This window comes from Oryctolagus cuniculus, chromosome X, assembly GCF_051225735.1.
Source record: "Oryctolagus cuniculus isolate XC-2025 breed Fujian yellow rabbit chromosome X, ASM5122573v1, whole genome shotgun sequence".
Lineage (NCBI taxonomy): Eukaryota > Metazoa > Chordata > Mammalia > Lagomorpha > Leporidae > Oryctolagus > Oryctolagus cuniculus.
Genome location: NC_142888.1, coordinates 117,584,154 through 117,605,265, shown reverse-complemented (window position 1 = coordinate 117,605,265; position 21,112 = coordinate 117,584,154). Strand labels below are relative to the sequence as shown.

General features: G+C 38.8%; 1 protein-coding gene across 20 annotated transcripts in view; it reads left to right on the top strand.

Moving 5' to 3' along the window:
- Positions 1-21,112, top strand: part of ATP11C (ATPase phospholipid transporting 11C (ATP11C blood group)) — a 207,067-nt gene that overhangs the window by 170,680 nt on the left and 15,275 nt on the right. For 19 of the 20 annotated variants that reach the window (XR_016227723.1, XR_016227720.1, XR_016227721.1 and 16 more), the window contains 4 exons: positions 11,847-11,974; positions 14,710-14,845; positions 16,885-16,950; positions 19,855-19,958. Coding sequence is in view for 16 of the 20 variants with exons in the window: in XM_089323865.1 (XP_089179991.1) it covers positions 11,847-11,974; positions 14,710-14,845; positions 16,885-16,950; positions 19,855-19,958 (434 nt within the window). In the remaining 4 variants the exon portion in view is untranslated. Of the gene's footprint in view, positions 1-11,846; positions 11,975-14,709; positions 14,846-16,884; positions 16,951-19,458; positions 19,689-19,854; positions 19,959-21,112 lie in introns of those variants that run through there. The other variant, XM_051831585.3, reaches the window with a different exon arrangement.

Here is a 21,112-nt window from a genome sequence, read left to right as displayed (position 1 = left end):
TATTTTTATTTATTTGAATGACAGAGGTAGGGACAGAGAGAGAGGTGTTCCATCTGCTGGTTCACTCCCCAGACGACCACAGTGGCCGGAGCTGTGCCGATCCAGAGCCAGGAGCTTCTTCCAGGTCTCCCACATGGTTGCAGGGGCCCAAGGACGTAGGCCCTCTTCTACTGCTTTCCCAGGCCATAGCAGAGAGCTGGATCAGAAGAGGAGAAGCCAGTACTAGAACTGGCACCCATATGAGATGCCAGCACTTCAGGCTAGGGCTTTAAACCACTGCACACAGTGCCAGCTTGATTTTTTTTTCTTTTTTTAAAGATATATTTATTTATTTGAAATGGTTAGTGACAGAGGGAGAAAGAGAGAGACAGAGATCTTCCGTCTGCTGATTAACTTCCCAAATGGCCACAACATCCGGGGCTGAGTCAGTTGGAAACCAGGAGCCAAGAACTCCATCTGGATCTCCCGCATGGGTGGCTGGGACCAAGTTCTTGGGTCATCCTTGGCTGCTTTCCCAGACACATTAGCAGGGAGCTAGATCAGAGCTGAAGCAGAGCAGCTGGGACTTGAACCAGCACTGTAATATTGAATGCCAGCATTGCAAGCTGCTGCCTCACCTGCTGCACCACTATACTTTTTTTCTTTTTATTAATATATGCATTATGTCTCATCAATGCTATAATGTTATATTTTAATGATTTATCAAAAAATCTCATATCTTTTCAGTTTCTTACATTTATTATATAGAAAAGTGTTGATCTTGGAGTTGGCCAAGAAACTGTGATTGCTAGAAAAACACTTCCTTCTGTCTAGTTCACTACTCAAATGTCTGCAACAGCCAAGGTTGGACCAGATCAAAGCCAGGAGCCTGGAACACCATCTGGGTTTCTGACGTGTGTAGCACAGTTCCAAGCACTTGCACCCTCTTCAGCTGCTTTCCCAGGTAGATGTGCAGGCAGCTGAATTGGAACCAGAGCAGCCAGGGCTCAACCCAGTACTCTGATATGGGATATTGGTGATGCAGGCATTGGCTTGAACTGCTGCACCATAACACCAGCTCCACCATCAGGTTTCTTGTAGTCAAAATAAATAATATTAGTTACAGAGAGTTTGATAAATTCTGATCAATGAGGTTTTTTTTTAAGAATTATTTTTTTTTATTTGAAAGACAGAGTTACAGAGAGAGGTAGAGCCAGAGAGAGAGAGAAGTCTTCCATTCCACTGGTTCAGTCCCCAAATGACCACAATGTCCAGAGCTGAGCTGATCCGAAGCCAGGAGCCAGGAGCTTCTTCCAGGTCTCCCAGTGGGTGCAGGGGCCCAAGCACTTGGGCCATCTTCTACTGCTTTCCGAGGCCATAACAGAGAGCTGGATCAGAAGAGGAGCAGCCGGGACTAGAACCGGTGCCCATATGGGATGCCGGTGGTGCAGGCTGGGGCTTTATCTCACTGTGCCAGAGCGCTGGCTCCGATCAATAAGTTTTTATTGAGCATTCAAATTATTATTTTGGGGGGAGCAAAAGTTTCCTTTATTCTTTTAGAATTTTTTAATTTCTAATTAGTTTTTAGCAGATACATTATAGTTCGTAGATAAAATTCTAAGAATATAATGATATTCCTATTGATCAAAATATCTAATTATTCACTTCTTAGATGAATGAAGGTATTAAAAAGATATTTCAGAGTTTGTTAAGAAATTTGTAGCACAGTGCTAAAGGGAAATTGGTGTGATATGGTTGAAACACTGTTTTTATTTTGAAAAGAATCTGTTGTTTTGTTTTCCTTTTAAAACATGTTTTCCAAGCATAAATTGTGTGGTGGAAAGAAAAGGCATGCTTATAAAGCCAGCTGTGATTGAGACCCTAAATTCTCTAAAGGCTGCTTTGGTTATCTACCTGCTTAGATTTCTTTTTTTTTTTTTAACTTTTATTTAATGAATATAAATTTCCAAAATACAGCTTATGGATTACAGTGACTCCCCCCCCCCATAACTTCCCTCCCACCCGCAACCCTCCCCTCTCCCACTCCCTCTCCCCTTCCATTCACATCAAGATTCATTTTCAATTCTCTTTATATACAGAAGATCAGTTTAGCATATATTAAGTAAAGATTTCAACAGTTTGAACCCACATAGAAACACAAAGTGAAAAATACTGTTTGAGTACTAGTTATAGCATTAAATCACTATGTACAGCACATTAAGGACAGAGATCCTTCATGAGGAGTAAGTGCACAGTGACTCCTGTTGTTGACTTAACAAATTGACACTCTTGTTTATGGCATCAGTAATCACCCGAGGCTCTTGTCATGAGCTGCCAAGGCTATGGAAGCCTTCTGAGTTCACCGACTCTGATCATATTTAGACAAGGCCATGGTCAGGGTGGAAGTTCTCTCCTCCCTTCAGAGACAGGTACCTCCTTCTTTGATGACCTGTTCTTTCCACTGGGATCTCACAGAGATCTTTCATTTAGGTTTTTTTTTTTTTTCCCCAGAGTGTCTTGGCTTTCCATGCCTGAAATACTCTCATGGGCTTTTCAGCCGGATCCGCATGCCTTAAGGGCTGATTCTGAGGCCAAAGTGCTGTTTAGGACATCCGCCATTCTATGAGTCTGCTGTGTATCTCGCTTCCCATGTTGGATCGTTCTCTCCCTTTTTTATTTTATCAGTTAGTATTTGCAGACACTAGTCTTGTTTATGTGATCCCTTTGACTCTTAAACCTATCATTATGATCAATTGTGAACAAAAATTGATCACTTGGACTAGTGAGATGGCATTGGTACTTGCCACCTTGTTCGGATTGAATTGGAATTCTGGCACATTTCTAACTCCACCATTTGGGACAAGTCAGCTTGAGCATGTCCCAGATTGTACATTTCTTCCCTCTCTTATTCTCACTCTTATATTTAACAGGGATCACTTCTCAGTTAAGTTTCAACACTTAAGAATAACTATGTATTAATTACAGAATTCAACCAATAGTATTAAGTAGAACAAACAAAAAAAATACTAAAAGGGATAATGTATTAAGTTGTTCATCAACAGTCAGGGCAAGGGCTGATCAAGTTACCTGCTTAGGTTTCAATAGGAGTTGATGTTTGGCCCATTCAGTTACTCAGCTGGTAGGTTTATTCATTTGACAAATATTTCTTGAGTGCCTACTTTATGCAAGGCTAAGTGCTGAGGATGTAACTGTGATCAAAACAAACTCTCTTAATGTCTTGGAATTTGCAGTATAATGATAGAAGGATGACAGACAGAAAATAGCCACATATATATAACGTGTTGCTATGCGCTCTGAAGGAAACAAGCATAATAAAGGGATAGCATGTGACTCAGGGAAAGGGCTACTTTTTTCGAGAAGATGAACTGGCAAGTTCTTTATACTAGAACAACATTTGGGCAGAGAACTGAAGGAGCTATGCAGATATCTTTATTTTTTTAATTTTATTTAAGTTATACAAGCCTCATGTATTTCTATATACAGATTTAGGAACATAGAGACACTCCTCCCCACCTTCCCTCATGCCCATCCAAAAATTTGCCTTCTAGTTCAGATATTCTTTCTTCTGCCTCACCAAGTCTGCTGTTAAGGCTTTCCACTGCATTTTTTATTTGTTCTATTGTATTCTTCATTTCTAATATTTCATTTTGATTTCTATGTAAAATCTCAATTTCATGGGAAAAATTTTATTCATGTCATCTATGGTTTTGTTTAGTTCATGGATTTGCTTCTGAATACTTTCAAGTAATCCTAAGATTAAGTTTTTTAATTCCATTTCTAGCATTTCCTCAGTCTCTTCATCTTCATATTCTAATATTGAAATGTTGTTGTGGTCCTTTTGGGGGCTCATGGTGTCTTCCTTATTCTTATTGCTTGAATTTCTGCATTTGCTTTTAGTCATTTGTGAGTTGATTTTTGTTTTTTTTTTCTTCTGATGGCTATTATCTTTGAGCTATTCCTTTGTGACTTAATGGAATGTCTGCACTTTCATTGAAAACTAAGAGGTGAGTGGTTGGTGTGGCCAGGGGACTCTGATCAGTGCTTGGGCATGGGGTGAGTATCCAGGGTAACAACCAAGTTGGGTGTGGTAGTTCTCAGTGCCCGGGTGTTTGCTCCCAGTGTGTTCCAAGCCACCATATGAACCACACGAATCATGTGTGCAGTCTTCACTCTGACCACAGTTCCTACTGCAGTGAAATGCTGTAGGCAACCAAAGAGCTCCGAGTTTGTGGAGCTGCACCCAGTGATTGCCCAGAGACCCCACTACACCCTGCACCTTCTCATGTAACCACCAAGTCCCCAGTGTATCACCACACAAAGCTCCCACAGTCACTGGGTGCCCAGATTTTTTCTGCCCTGTCAGCCTGTCCAGTCAATAGAGAGGCAGATGTTCCCCAAGACAGCTCCACTTAGGATGTTGGTGCCTCACTGTCCCACGTGGTTGCCTAGCCATCTCCCAGCCAAACTCAAAAGACAGTGGGAACTGCAGTTTATTCCCTACACTAGAATCTCTTGATCACCTGCGTACATAAGAGCCACTGGCCGATTGTTGCTTTATCCCTGCTGCTGCGGCCAGTAATGCCGAGGAGAGGGTGTCCTGTCTCAGCCAATTGCTGTTCGAACACACAAAGTCTTCCGTAGCTCCCACCCACACCCAAAATGTTGCCCACCCTTTCTCAGCCAGGCAGCCAGCGCTACTGTGTAGAAATTGGGGCTAGATAAACGTGCCCTCTCTACTTCCACTGGGTCAGTGTGCAACTGCTAGCAACTGCTAGCCATCATGGCTCGAGACCAAAGGAGTCATACCACACTCTCCCTCCGGCTGTATCACCACAGGTTTCTGCAGTCCTGTCTCACCTCCACCCCCTAGCTCTAGCTTTCAGCTGGTACAGTTGTACGCCATCTTCTTGTTCATGCTGCACATCTGCACCTTCCACACAGGTCCATGGCATTCCTCTTCCTCTTGTAGGCTTTCCAGTGCAGTTTTCTCTACAGTTCTCCCCTGAGAGTACACTTCCTACACTTGTACACCTTTTTTTTACTGTTCATCCCTCACTTATTGCAGTAGGTCATTCCCTAATCCTCCACAGATATCTTAGAGGGAAAGTGTACCAGGTAAAAGGAAGGTCGCTATGGAAAAAGATGACATGATATGCAAAAATCTGATTTTTACTTTGGCCTGGTTCTATTGCTGACCATAGCAACCTTTTTTTTTTTAACTTTTATTTAATAAATATAAATTTCCAAAGTACAGCTTATGGATTACAGTGGCTGTTTCCCCCCCATAACTTCCCTCCCACCCACAACCCTCCCATCTCCCACTCCCTCTCCCATTCCATTCACATAAAGATTCATTTTTCAATTATCTGTATCACAGAAGATCAATTTAGTATATATTAAGTAAATATTTCAACAGTTTGCACTCACACAGAAACACAAGGTGTAAAGTACTGTTTGAGTACTAGTTATAGCATTAATTCACATTGTACAACACATTAAGGACAGAGATCCTACATGAGGAGTAAGTGCACAGTGACTCCTGTTGTTGACTTAACAAATTGACACTCTTGTTTTTGGCGTCAGTAATCACCCTAGACTCTTGTCATGAGCAGCAAAGGCTATGGAAGCCTTTTGTGTTTGCCAACTCCAATCTCATTTAGACAAGGCCATTGTTAAAGTGGAAGCTCTCTCCTCCCTTCAGAGAAAGGTGCCTCCTTTGATGACCTGTTCTTTCCACAGGGATCTCACTCACAGAGATCTTTTATTTAGAGTTTTATTTTATTTTGTTTTGTTTTGTTTTGCCAGAGTGTCTTGGCTTTCCAGGCCTGTGAAACTGTCATGGGCTTTTTAGCCAGATCCGAATGCCTTGAGGGCTGATTCTGAGGCCAAAGTGCTGTTTAGTACATCCGCCATTCTATGAGTCTGCTGTGTATCCTGCTCCCCATGTTGGATCGTTCTCTCCTTTTTAATTTTATCAGTTAGTTGGCCGGCGCCGCGGCTCACTAGGCTAATCCTCCGCCTAGCGGCGCCGGTACACCAGGTTCTAGTCCCAGTTGGGGCGCCGGATTCTGTCCCGGTTGCCCCTCTTCCAGGCCAGCTCTCTGCTGTGGCCAGGGAGTGCAGTGGAGGATGGCCCAGGTGCTTGGGCCCTGCACCCCATGGGAGACCAGGAAAAGCACCTGGCTCCTGGCTCCTGCCATCGGATTAGCGCGGTGCACCGGCCACGGCGGCCATTGGAGGGTGAACCAAAGGCAAAAGGAAGACCTTTCTCTCTGTCTCTCTCTCTCACTGTCCACTCTGCCTGTCAAAAAAATAAATAAATAAATAAATAAATAATAATTTTATCAGTTAGTATTAGCAGACACTAGTCTTGTTTATGTGATCCCTTTGACTCTTAATCCTATCACTATGATCAATTGTGAACAGAAACTGATCACTTTGGCTAGTGAGATGGCATTGGTACTTGCCACCTTGATGGGATTGAATTGGAATCCCCTGGCACGTTTCTTACTCTACCATTTTGGGCAAGTCTGATTGAGCATGTCTCCAATTATACATCTCCTCCCTCTCTTATTCCCACTCTTATATTTAACAGGGATCACTTTTCAGTTAAATTTAAACACCTAAGAATAATTGTGTGTTAATTAAAGAGTTCAGCTAATAGTATTAAGTAGAACAAAAAATTTATTAAAAGGGATAAGGTAGTAAGTTGTTCCTCAAAAGGCAAGGGCTGATCAAGTCACTGTTTCTCATATTGTCCATTTCACTTCAACAGGTTTCCTTTTTGATGCTCGGTTAGCATAGCAACCTTTATTGCAAGTATCTTTGGAGTATGTGTCGTTAGTCATGCTTTGTTAATCCAGAACCACACTAGATGTTCTTTGAGCTTTGAATAATATAGAAGAGGAACCAAGACTCACACATTTTATTTGAGAATTAGAGAAGGAGGGATGGAAGGAAAATGTTTTCCATCTACTGGTTTGATTCCCAAATACCCACAACACTCAGCCTTGGGGCAAGCCAACTCAATCCAGGTCTCCCATGTGAGTGGAAGAGACCCAAGTACTTGAGCCATTGTCTGTCTCCCAGGGTGTGCATTTGCACTAAGTTAGAATCAAGAGCAAAACTGAGAGTCATACCCAGGCAATCCAGTATGGAATGTGGGGGTCCTAAGTGGCGTTTTAATCACCAGACCAAATGACCACACCCCAGGATTCAGATTCATTAAACAAAAACCAAAGGAAATGAAATTGGCAAACAAAAAAGCAGTCTGCACATTAATGTTTATTGCAGCTCAATTCACAATAGCTAAGACCTGGAACCAAACCAAATGCCCATCAACAGTAGACTGGATAAAGAAATTATGGGACATGTACTCTACCAAATACTATACAGCAGTCAAAACCAACAAAACCCGGTCATTTGCAACAAGATGGAGGAATTTGGAAAACATCATGCTGAGTGAATTAAGCCAGTCACAAAGAGACAAATATCATATGTTCTCCCTGATCGGCGACAACTAACTGAGCACCAAAGGGGAAACTTGTTGAAGGGAAATAAACACTATGAGAAACAGTGACTTGATCAGCTCTTGTCCTGACAGTTGATGTACAATGTAATACTTTATCCATTTTAGTATTTTTTTTTTCTAGTACTATTGGTTGAACTCTGTAATTATCAGACAGTTATTCTTAGGTGTTTAAATTTTAACTGAAAAGTGATCCCTGTTAGGAATTTGGAAAACATTATGCTGAGTGAAATAAGCCAATCCCAAAGGGGCAAATACAATTTGTTCTCCCTGATCGGTGACAACTAACTGAGCACCAAAAAGGAAACCTGTTAAAGTGAAATGAACACTATGAAAAAGGTGACTTGATCAGCCCTCACCCTGACTGTTGATGAGCAGCTTAATATGTTATCCCTCTTAGTATTTTTTTTGTTTGTTCTACTTAATACTTTTGGTTGAATACTGTAATCAATACACAATTCTTCTTAAGTGCTGAAACTGAACTGAAAAGGGATCGCTGTTAAATATAAGAGTGGGAATAAGAGAGGGAAGAGATGTGCAATTCGGGACATGCTCAAGCTGACTTACCTCAAACGGTAGAGTTAGAAACATACCACAGGATTCCAATTCAATCCCATCAAAGTGGCATGTACCAATGCCATCTCACTAGTCCCAGTGATCAATTTCTGTTCACAATTGATCATAATGATAGGACTAAGAGCCAAAGGGATCACATAAACAAGAATAGTGTCTGCAAATACTAGCTGATAGAATAAAAAAGGGAGAGAATGATCCAACATGGGAAATGAGATACACAGCAGACCCATAGAATGGCAGATGTCCTAAACAGCACTCTGGCCTCAGAATCAGCCCTTAAGGCATGTGGATCTGGCTGAAAAGCCCATGAGAGTATTTCAGGCATGGAAAGCCAAGACACTCTGGGAAAAAAAAAAAAAACCTAAATGAAAGATCTCTGTGAGTGAGATCCCAGTGGAAAGAACAGGTCATCAAAGAAGGAGGTACCTTTCTCTGAAGGGAGGAAAGAACTTCCACCCTGACCATGGCCTTGTCTAAATATGATCAGAGTTGGTGAACTCAGAAGGCTTCCATAGCCTTGGCAGCTCATGATGAGAGCCTAGGGTGATTACTGATGCCATAAACAAGAGTGTCAATTTGTTAAGTCAACAACAGGAGTCACTGTGCACTTACTCCTCATGTAGGATCTCTGTCCTTAGTGTGCTGTACATTGAGATTTAATGCTATAACTAGTACTCAAACAGTATTTTTCACTTTATGTTTCTGTGTGGGAGCAAACTGTTGAAATCTTTACTTAATGTATGCTAAACTGATCTTCTGTATATAAAGAGAATCGAAAATGAATCTTGATGTGAATGGAAGGGGAGAGGGAGTGGGAAAGGGGAGGGTTGCGGGTGGGAGGGAAGTTATGGGGGGGGGAAGTCACTGTAATCCATAAGCTGTACTTTGGAAATTTATATTCATTAAATAAAAGTTAAAAAAAAATTTAAAAATCAAATCTTTCTTTAGCTTAAGCAGAGCTAATACTTGACTTTTTTTGCTTCATGAAAATATTTGTAATAAGTTTATAAAGAAACAGTTTTATCAGCTAAGCCTGTTTGTTTTGAGGACATTCTTTGTCTTAATTATGTATCTAAGAATTACAGTTGTCTCCCATGTAGCCTTAAAGTACCATAGTAAGACAAAAGTAAATTGATAGTGTTTCCATTTGAATGAAATTCAGGACTCAATTACACTACAGTAAATCTGAATTGTGTTTTTTTTTACTTAGCAATTTTTTTAACTTTTATTTAATGAATATAAATTTCCAAAGTACGGCTTATGGATTACAATACCTTCCCCCCCATAACGTCCCTCCCACCCGCAACCCTCCCCTTTTCCAATCCCTCTCCCCTTCCATTCACATGAGGATTCATTTTCGATTCTCTTTATATACAGAGGATCAGATTAGCATACATTAAGTAAAGATTTCAACAGTTTGCTCCCACACAGAAACATAAAGTGAAAAATAATAGATGATTTTTTAAATGATGATGAAATCAGATCAGACCAATGTCATGTTTAATCCCAGTGAGAGTCAAGTTGGGAATTGATAATTTCCTCTTCTTCTTTTTTTTTTTTTACAGATCAGTTTAGTATACATTAAGTAAAGATTTCAACAGTTTGCACCCACATAGAAACACAAAGTGAAATATACTGTTTGAGTACTCGTTATAGCATTAAATCTCAATACACAGCACATTAAGGACAGAGATCCTACATGAGGAGTAAGTGCACAGTGACTCCTGTTGTTGACTTTACCAATTGACACTCCTATTTATGGCATCAGTAATCTCCCTATGCACCAGTGATGCGTTTCCAAGGCTATGGAAGCCCCTTGAGTTCTCCGACTCTTATCTTGTTTAGACAAGGTCATAGTCAAAGTGGAGGTTCTCTCCTCCCTTCAGAGACAGGTACCTCCTTTGAAGACCTGTTCTTTCCACTGGGATCTCACTCAAAGAGATCTTTCATTTAGGGTTTGTTTGTTTGTTTGTTTGTTTGTTTTTTGCCAGAGTGTCTTGGCTTTCCATGCCTGAAATACTCTCATGGGCTTTTCAGCCAGATTGGAATGCCTTTAGGGCTGATTCCGAGGCCAGAGTGCTGTTTAGGACATCCACCATTCTATGAGTCTGCTGAGTATCTCGCTTCCCATGTTGGATCACTCTCCCCTTTATTTATTCTATCGGTTAGTATGAAATGGACACTATGAGAAACGGTGACTTGATCAGCATAGCCCTGACTGTTAATGAACAACTTAATACATTATCCCTCTTAGTAGTTTTTTTTGTCTGTTCTACTTAATATGACTGGTTTAATTCTGTAATTAATACACAGTTATTCTTAAGTGTTTTTTTTTTAATTTACTCGTTATTGAGTATGGATAACTTCCCAAGGAAATGTAGTGTTATTTGCAATGGACTAGTCCTCTCCTTGTGAATTAAAATGAATATAACACGTGTTTTATTGTCCTTTTTAATTCAGTAAAACATTTTTACTGTGCTTTAATATTTACTTATAGAGAGTGTGTGGGAAATATTTATATCTCCATTTTCTACAGAGAGCTATCCATTTTGCGACATTGCCTGCATTCTCTTTTACTTTGTCATTACTTTAGAACAGAGTTATAGTCCTTTCTGTGTGTCCCCAGCTCCATGTGCATACCCTATTCTGCCTATCTGTCTAAAATTTGAACTGTTTAATATAAATGGGGTAAATCATCTCTGTCACCATTTTGGTTCATAATAGGCACTCAGGGAATGTTCTAAAGTCAACTATTAAGTAAATTAATATTCCATTTAAGTTGTTCCCAAGCTTTTGAATCAATCTCCATTATGACAATGATTATATCTTTAGTAGCCACTAATTAAAAATGCATAATTGTGTTCATTTGTGTCACATTTAAATATAATTTTATTAACATTTCTGAAATGCAAAAATTACATATGGGGTATTATTTGTTCAAACGATGGAAAGTTGTATGAGAGTATCTAACACTGTATAGATAAGTACTAAACTCAATAAGTATGTTTATCAAAGGTTCATAGACTATCTTAAATTTTTTTTCAATAAAAGGTATTTGTATTATCAGAACAATCCTTTACAAATGTGTTATAGTTTCCAATTTATACTCATTCATTTTTTCCAATATTTCTGAATGTTTTCTGTTTGTCCAATTCTATTCTAGGGTCAAAGCCTCCAGCCATAAACTACCAGGAATACACTTGTAGTTGATCAAATCAGGTTTATTAGTACAGTAAGGAAGAATGTCAGGAAGAGGTCGTTAGAAAAGATTTGCTATAGGATTTGAACCTGTAAAATATTGACCAAAAATATGTAAAGAATTAACAAAAGTGCTGTGGCATAAACTGGCTAGTGCCTGTATTTAGTTTCTTTATGGATTCCTATGTTGTTATTTGTATTTGAATTTTTCTGAGGTAGCTGCTAGATAGCTGAGTTTTTAGCTACTCAAAAATCTTTTGAAAATTTATTAAACATCTGTTAGAAATTCAGTCTATAGTATTTAAACATTGAATAAGATCCAATTAAAGGTGAGGGTATATTAATGTGGTGTATCACAATATGATCATTTCTTTTTTATGGCTCCAAGTAGATGACCTTATTTTAAAAATTTTCTTTACCTTTACTATCACTAAAAGAATGAAAGGAAACTGTCTTGTCTTAGCTAGTGATTTTTCCCAATGTATAAATACCATCTTGTAGATGAATGTTTCAATATATCTATTTCTTTTCTCTGTTATTTCAGCCCCTGTATGATGCTGCTTATCTTACAATGTACAATATCTGCTTCACTTCCCTGCCCATTCTGGCTTACAGTCTACTGGAACAGCACATCAACATTGACACACTGACCTCAGACCCCCGGTTGTATATGTAAGTTGAACATATGCTTAAAACCCCCTCAGACATTCAAAGTTAGGAGTGTCATTTCATCTGTAGGTAAAGAAGTGACAGGTCTGCCCATCTTGTTTTATTATCTATTTCTGCTCTGAATTTTTAGCTACTGAAACCAGACCATTCAAGAGTAAAATAACATATTTCCTAGTTGTGGGCAATGTACTTGAATTATATGTGAAGCACTTAGTTCAGAGTCATCGAATTCTTTTTTTCTTTTTTTAAAATCTATTTATGTATTTGAGAGAGAGAGAGAGGAAGGGAGGGAGGGAGGGAGTCGTCTTCCTTCTGCTGGTTTACTCCCCAAAATGCCATGGCTGGCAATGGGCCAGGCTGAAGCCAGGAGCTTCATCTGGGTCTACCATGTGTGTGGTAGGGGCCCAAGCACTTGTGCCATCTTCTTTTACCTTCCCAGGCATACTGTCAGGGAGCTGGATCAGAATTGGAGCAGTCAAGACTTGAACTGGTACCCATATTGGATATCACTGTTGCAGGTGGTGTACCACTGTACCACAATGCCATGCCTGAGTCATCGATTTCTTAAAAGAAAAAAAGAAGATTCATTTATTTATTTGAAAGAGAGAGAGAGAATGAAAGAGAATATCTTCCATCCACTGGTTCACTCCCCAGATGGCTGCAACAGCCGGGGCTGGGCCAGGCCAAAGCCAGGAGCCAGGACTTCTGCTACTTTCCCAGGCCATTAGCAAGGAGCTAAATCAGAAGTGGAGTAACAGGGAATCGAACTGGTTGCCCATATGAGATGCTGGCACCACAGGCAGCAACTTTACTCACTATGCCACAGTGCCAGCCCCCCAAGTCACCAGTTTCTAAAACTTGAGCCTACAGCATCAACGTGCTCTGATGTTTCACAGGAAGATGTGATATTTAACCACAAAAAAAGAAGCACACGAAAATATCTTTTCTAGTTTAGAATGTTAATTCCTACTTGTAATGGATTGAACTGATGGGGTTATGTTACCTTTTCTCTTGTTAACTGCTCTTGAAGCATTAGCTGTCCCCCATGGTTAGCCCCATTCAAAAAATAGCTCTTGGAGTCATTGTACGCATTTTGTGTTAGTGGGAAATGGATGCTATTCTCTGTTGATGGGAAACTTGGCTCTAACTCTAGTAGCTTAACCTATAATTTAATTGGATTTTTATAGATTAAACCTAAAGCTAAGGATAAAAATATTCGTTTATAGAAGATGTATCTATTGCTAAATAAAGGATACCTGAGGCTGGCATTGTGGTGCAGCGGGTTAAGTCACAGACAACATCCTGTATGAGTGCCAATTCAAGTCCCGGCTGTTCCACTTCCAATCCAGTTCCTGCTAATATGCCTGGGAAGTCCGTGAAGGATAGCCCAAGTAGTTGGATCCCAGCCATGCATGAATCAGACCTGTATTGAGTTTCAGACCCCTAGCTTTGGCCTGGCCCAGCCATTGCAGCCATTGCAGCCATTTGGGGAGTGAACTAGCAGTGCAAGAGTTAGTTTCTCTGTCTCTCACTGTCTCTCTCTAACTTGTAAATAAATAAAAATGTCTTTAAAAAATAATAAAGGATACCAAAGGATACTAAATGCAGTAGGCTTAGCTTATGTAGTTGTTTGAAATGAAGATGCACAAATTTAAAGAATTTCAATAACCAGCATGACTCATAAAATTTACATTTAATAAGTGTTACAATTATACAGAGTCAAATTCATAAAACATTATGTTGAAGGTATTTAAAAGCACAGCGCTATAAAATGAACTTCCCTGTCTTTATAACTGAGCTTCAATAACTATCAGTTCTTTAATAATAATTTTCATCAACACCTGTCAGTTGCATTAATGACCCTGTAGGGGGTGAGTGTTGTGGCACAGCAGGTTAAGACACTGCTTGGGAGATCCACATACCATATTGGAATGTCAGGGATTGAGTCCCTCCTCCACTTCTGATCCAGTTTTCTGCTAGTGCATCTGGGAGGCCGCAGATGATAACCCAAGTACCTGGGTTTCTGCCACCCATGTGGGAGATCTACATGGATATACTGGCATAGAGAACCAGCAGAAAGAATCGATCTCAATCTCTCAATCTCAATCTCTCTCTCTCTCTCTCTCTCTCTCTCTCTCAATGTAGTCTTTATGTGGATGAAAATAATGTATATAAAACTTTTCATCCATATTCTGGCATATAAATAGGAGCTAGTTATTACTGATGATGTTATTATCAGTGGCCAGAATTTTACAAGCATTTTTTATTAACTCTTTAATAACTGTAATATTTATGAGGTATAGTGTGATATTTCAATAAATGTTTATGATATATACTGAACAAATTAGGTTAATTAACATTGCTCTCTCCTTGTCATTGCTTTATGAAGAGGACATAGAGGAAGGTTGGATAGTGGTTACAAAACACATGTAGAAGGAATACATCCCTGGTATTGCATAGCACATTAGTGTGACTACAGTTCACAATAATGTATATTTTCTGAAAAAATTTAATTGTAAAAGCATTTTACAGTTTACTTTAAGCTAGGAGGTGATTGTGTGAATATGAACCTTTGGCTATGTCTGGTCCTTTACCAAAAGTTTTCAGTCCATCAGGGTAGCCCCCTTCATTGTAATGGGGTCAGACCCCATGCCCACCCTGGTATTTCTCTGTATCTTTAAATGAACACCCTCCAGAGGTTCATTGCCCTGTTTTTTATTTCCCCCATTTCTCAATAGGAAAATTACTGGTAATGCCATGCTACAGTTGGGCCCCTTCCTATATTGGACATTTCTGGCTGCCTTTGAAGGGATGGTGTTCTTCTTTGGGACTTACTTTCTTTTTCAGACTGCATCCCTGGAAGAAAATGGAAAGGTAAAAAAAAATGCCATTACATCTTTTGGTGTTATAAGCATGGGTTATTTTTTTCCCATAGGCATTGGATCTGTCTTACATATAGTCTTGCTGTAAGCACTTTTTAAACCATTTTCTTAAGGTACAGTATTATTTATTTCTCATAGCTTCTTTAAAGGTGTTGAAATAAGAAATCCCTATGTGAGTGACTATAGAGCTGCTGTGCAAACCCTCTGGAAGTTTAACTTGGCTGTAAATTTTAGTAGAGGTCTTAAGATTTCAGACTTTGGACCACTACATTTTGATATGAGAAAACCTTCTCTTTTAAAGCAAAGTTTGGCCCAACTCAATTCTTATTCCTAGTGGCCTGACATGCTTGGAGTTGAAGAGGGTAGCTGCATTATCTTTGAAGTATTTGACCAATGGATGAAGAGAGGGAATTCTTTTCCCTCCCTCCTTCCCTTCCACATAGAAGCATAGCATTCTTCAGAAAAGGTATACTGGGCCTGCCAGTCTTCCTAGCAAGGACTGTTTCAATCAACAGTTGCATTAGGATGCTCTGGCCTTGGCTATACTCTAGAAGAGAATTACTGATGGGAGACAGGTGAGGTCTTTTTCCTGCAGCCACACAATGGGAAGCTGAATACATGCCTTGCATGCTGCTTTCACTGTTTGTTTGCCATTTCTGGAATTCCTCTTTTATGGTCATTCATTCTTTACGATCATAACATGAAGCAAAGCTAAGGTTCAAAAAGAATTTGCTAAGTATAACGCCTACATCTGAAATCTAGACAGCCAACATGTTACAGAATTGATAGAAGCAGGGAATTTCAATGATACTTTCAAATTAATTACTACAGTAAAAACCTCTCTAATTTGGACTAAGAAATCAACTTTAAGATGAATTCATAAAAATTATTAATTACAAAATAATTTGTAGGAAAATTCAGGTCTTCTTTAGAGTTTACACATATAGCACTTGTCAGAGAGTGTCCTGCTAAATCCTTCGAGTTCTTGGGAAAGTCCCATCATTGTAAGAAGGAGTTCAGTTTTATGATTTCTCAAGTCCCTTCAGTTTTATGACCCATTCTATGATTTTTCACTTTCTATTTTGTTTTTATTTGACACATAAATCATATATATTTGGGTACTGCTTTTAAAGACTTTGCTCTAGTATAGGTGGATACTCTACTGCAGTCCTATTGATGTGATTCATTTGTTCAGCAAACTTTCCAGGTGGCACATGAGAGACACCAACCTAACCTCTGTCCAGTTCATTATCTGTTTTGAGTTCATAAAGTCCAAATTAATAAGGTTTTACTGTACATGTCACCATCCTTCTAAATGTTTGCTAAAACTACTCTAAATGTAGGCACTGCTAGCAGCAACTAGACACTCATGTATGATTTAATTAAATTTTTTTTTGCTTCTATTAATCTTAATTTTTTTGTTTTTATTTTTTGAAAACCGTTTACATCTCATTTTCTGTTTTAATGCTGTGCATTCAGATCTTGACAGCGTTTGGTAAGCATATGTGCCATTCATTGCCACCCTTTGGATTTATACATGGTATCTGCTTTTCTTTGAACTGCACATGCTGACAGCTGTGGTATTTACAACCAAAAAGTTGGACTTGTTTAAAAAAATGAGTCTTTTTGTCTGAAAATAATTACTTATCTGAGAATTCTAGTTAAAGGGAAAGTCCATACCCTACTCTTAAGAGACATGAGTCATCATCACATGACTTATGTTAATGAATATTATTATTAGTAGAATAGGATTTTTCCCCCTGCCTTTATCATACCAGTGAGTTCCCAGTTCAATGCTAAATAAAGTAATGGAAATAAACCCTACCAACCATAGGTATGGTGTACCTGATCATGAAAATTTAGGGTTACAGGAAAATCCATCATCATGACCTAGTTTATTCACCAGCTTTTACCCTAAACAATTCATACAAAAATCTTTGGCAATTACATGCAGGATTAAACTCAGTTTGTTATGTTTTTTTAAGCAGGTTCATGTTTTCATGATACATGTAATTGTTAAATGTTTTTCAGGTGTATGGAAACTGGACTTTTGGAACCATTGTTTTTACAGTCTTAGTATTCACTGTAACCCTGAAGGTTAGATTTTTATTTATTCAAATGTACTTAACACCATTTTGGTAATACTTTCTGCTCTTATCCTAATGCATCGTTTTTGTCTCCTAATCTTTATTTTTGTTACTGTTTGTTATTCAAGCCTTTGTCTGAATGCTTACTAAAATATATGTGATGCTAGGGATTTTGGCATTTGTAAACTATTTGTTAGCCATTATTTTAGTGTCTGTTCTAATTTATTTTTAAATTCAAACACCATATTTGTTCTGTAAATCTGGTCTTTTTAATCTTTATGATAAGTGACATATAAATAGGCTTTGAAAGAGTATGTGTGTATGATTGTGTGTTTCCATCTTAAGTACTTGCATCTTTTTAAAAATTATATATTTTTAAGAACTCAAGGCTCGAAAGTAATTTGTGTGCTTGACACAGCTAAATAAGTATCCATGAGCCACATTCATGTGTAAAAGAACTTGGTAGTAATGAAGCTTCATAAAATGCATTCATCACTGAAATTTACCCATCTTCCTGATGAAGTGCCTAAGGCTATATAACAAGCAACACACAAGAGGGATAATTTTGAGAAAATCAATGTCATTGACGTGTAACCATTAAATAATTCTGTGAAGCCTCGTGAAATGTTACCCTTGAGTCCCATAATATGGGTCTCTCTTGTAGTTGAAAGCATAATCAAATTATTTTCATCATTATAAAAAAAGCACCACACATGAGATCCATGTATGAGTATCTTTACATGAATTCCAACATACACAATGGCAAGAACCAGAACCAGGAAGTATAATTGTCAAAGAACTTCTCTAATCATTTTTCCTTTTAAATATTTGTTCCTAGATCATTTTTCATATCAAATAGAGCTTACATGTGTTTCCATTACTCATCTACTGTTTCAACAATATTTAGGACTTTAAAGGGACATGTTACAATTCATCTTAGTTTATCCACTTAATAACACAATGTCCTTTGGCAAGTGACTTCACTTCTCTGTGCCTCAGTTTGCTTTTCTATAAAATATGTAAAAGTGGCACTAGAATTTTTGTAGAAAGTCATTTAATAAATACATATAAAACATTTTGAATGGTGTCTGGCACATAGAGTACACCCATTAGAATAAATGCTAATTGTTACTATTAATTTTTTACAAACTCATGATTTGAAATGGAAACCTCCTTTGCCTCTTTTCCCCCTTCAGCTTTGCATATGACTCCTTCATAATAAGAATCAGCCTCATTTTAACATATTTCATGTGTATCCTCTTCTTTGAATTAGTTTTATTGTGACATTTTCCATAGCCACCTGGAAGGTATGAATTGAAGATGAATCTGCATTAACAATGTTATCAACATCCTGTTTATGAATGAGAAACTGTAACAGAAAACTGCGGGCTATGATATCACTGTAATTAACAAAACCAAGACACCAGTAAATGCTCTGGATATTAGCCCAAGTGACCTAGCAGTTTTAAGCAAGCAGAGCAGACTATAATTTATTTTTATATCACTTTTGAAACCCCTGGTCCTACAATCTGAAAACATGTTAAATTCTGGAGGAAACATGAAAAGATCAAAATCTAAGGCAACAAGGGCTGGCATTGCAGTGAAGTAGGTTAAACCACTCCTATGACACCCACATCCCATATGAGCACCAGTTAGAGTCCTGGATGCTCCACTTCTGATACAGCTCCCTACTAATGTGCCTGGGAAAGCAGGAGAAGATGGCCCAAGTACTTGGGACCCTGCCTCCCAATGTGGGAGACCTGGCTTCATCTAGATCCAGCCCCAACTGTCTTGGCCATTTGGGGAGTGAACCAATGGATGGAAGATCTCTTTCTCTCTCTGTCTGTCTGCCTCTCTCTCTCTCTTTATGTGTAACTTTCCATTTCAAATAAATGATATTTTTTTAAAAAATTTAAGGCGACTGAACATTTTCTTAAGTTAATGGAATAAAGACAAGTTCTGTGGGCCGGCGCCGCGGCTCAGTAGGCTAATCCTCCGCCTAGCGGAGCCGGCACACCGGGTTCTAGTCCCGGTCGGGGCACCGGATTCTGTCCCGGTTGCCCCTCTTCCAGGCCAGCCCTCTGCTGTGGCCAGGGAGTGCAGTGGAGGATGGCCCAGGTGCTTGGGCCCTGCACCCCATGGGAGACCAGGAAAAGCACCTGGCTCCTGGCTCCTGCCATCGGATCAGCGCGGTGCGCCGGCCGCAGCGCGCCGGCCGCGGCGGCCATTGGAGGGTGAACCAACGGCAAAGGAAGACCTTTCTCTCTGTCTCTCTCTCTCACTGTCCACTCTGCCTGTCAAAAAATAAAAAATAAATAAATAAAAAAAAGACAAGTTCTGTGATTGGAAAGGCACGTTGCATGTTCAGACCTGTGACCATTACTACATGATGTTAGATGTACAAAGCTAGTTGCCTTTACATTTAGTGACTCCTGTCTTGTGTTTGGGCTTTCATGACTCTTTTGTATAGTTTTTCTACCCTTGCTAACTACCACTTCCTTCTCTTACTTCTTTTCAGCATACCTGCCTACACCAACTTGGCCATCATTTTCCTGGGTGCCACTACCTGAGGACGTGGGGCCCCAGGCTCCTGGATGTTACCATTACTTTATGCCTTACCTATCTCTCAGTATTAAAGCATCTGCAGCCTCCATAACTCCTAACTACTTGGTTTGACAATATCTGCATGCTTGTACTCTAGAGTTTAGAGGCCATAGGGCAGAGCTCAGCATTCTTACCCTAGCTCTTTGAAAAGTCTGAATTTTGTTTCTATTTTAGTTCTACTTCTAGATTCCTGAGCCAAGTTAGTTCCTGCCATAGCTATCATATTGTATGCAAGTTATCAGAGACTATAGCATTTTACTTGGTGTAATTTTTAATCCATCATGAAATCTCTTGTGTTGTGTATTTTCAGCTTGCCTTGGATACTCGATTCTGGACATGGATAAATCACTTTGTGATTTGGGGTTCTTTAGCCTTTTATGTATTTTTCTCATTCTTCTGGGGAGGAATTATTTGGTAAGCAGCTATACTTGTGTGAGAAATATGTAAATAACAAATGGATGTATATATATGTACATTGTATATGTAAACATTCCTCATACTTTTAAAGTTTTGGTTATGTAAGAAGGTAGGTCTTTCATATTAATGAACCAAATGTTGTTGCCAATAAGACTGATAATTTCAGGTAAGATTTCAAATTTAAGGTTATAAACCACAACAGTTATTCAAAAGACCTCCCTTTGGTAGTCTGTTAAATCTTTCAATTTGAAGGTGTGTAAATATGTCTCCATGAAGTGAAGCTAATTTCTATCATTACCTTCCAATGTAATTTCCAGTGGAAATACTCTTTCTCTGAAATTTCTTATACTTATATTCTGGCCAATAGTTTCATTTTATCCATTTGGACTCAATTCTCTCTGTATACTTGCAGTTGTCCTTTGGTATCCACAGGGCTTGGTTCCAGGACCCCTAAGGATACCAATATCTGAGGATGCTCAAGTCCCTTTTGTAAAGTGGCATACTATTTGATATAACTCTCACACATCTTCCTGTATGCTTTAAATCATCTCTGAATTTCATGTAGTACCTAATACATTATAAATGATGTTTGAATAGTTTTCATACTGTATTAAGGAATATTGACAAGAACTCCTGAATGTTCTGTACAGATGAATTTTTTTCAAATGTTTTCTATTTAATTGGTTGAATCCATGGATCCAGAACTTGAGGATACTAAAGGCTGACTCTATAACTTGTCATTTGGCTCACTATAGGTATGCTCAGGTACAAGATATACACCACTCAATGTTCAAAGGAGTTTATCTTGAAATCACCTTCTCGCTGTTTTGGGGGGAGGCTCTATATAATAACCTTAAAATTTGTTTGGTACACCTTTATGCAGTAGGTGTTTATTCAGAATTGATTTTATGCTTGGTACTCTGTGGTATACAGAAATGAATGACTGTACACTGCTTCAAGATTATAGTTCAGTAAAGAACACATAAGCTGTGATTGGGGGAATTGTAAGCAATGAAAACAAGTTAGATATACATCTTCTTTCCTTACTCCCCAGGTCCTATGTTTTGCTTTTTAAATTTCTAAATTTTCATTTATCAGTGGCTTCCTCTGACAAGGATGCCAGCAGCAGAGATCATGTAGAAGTAATCCAT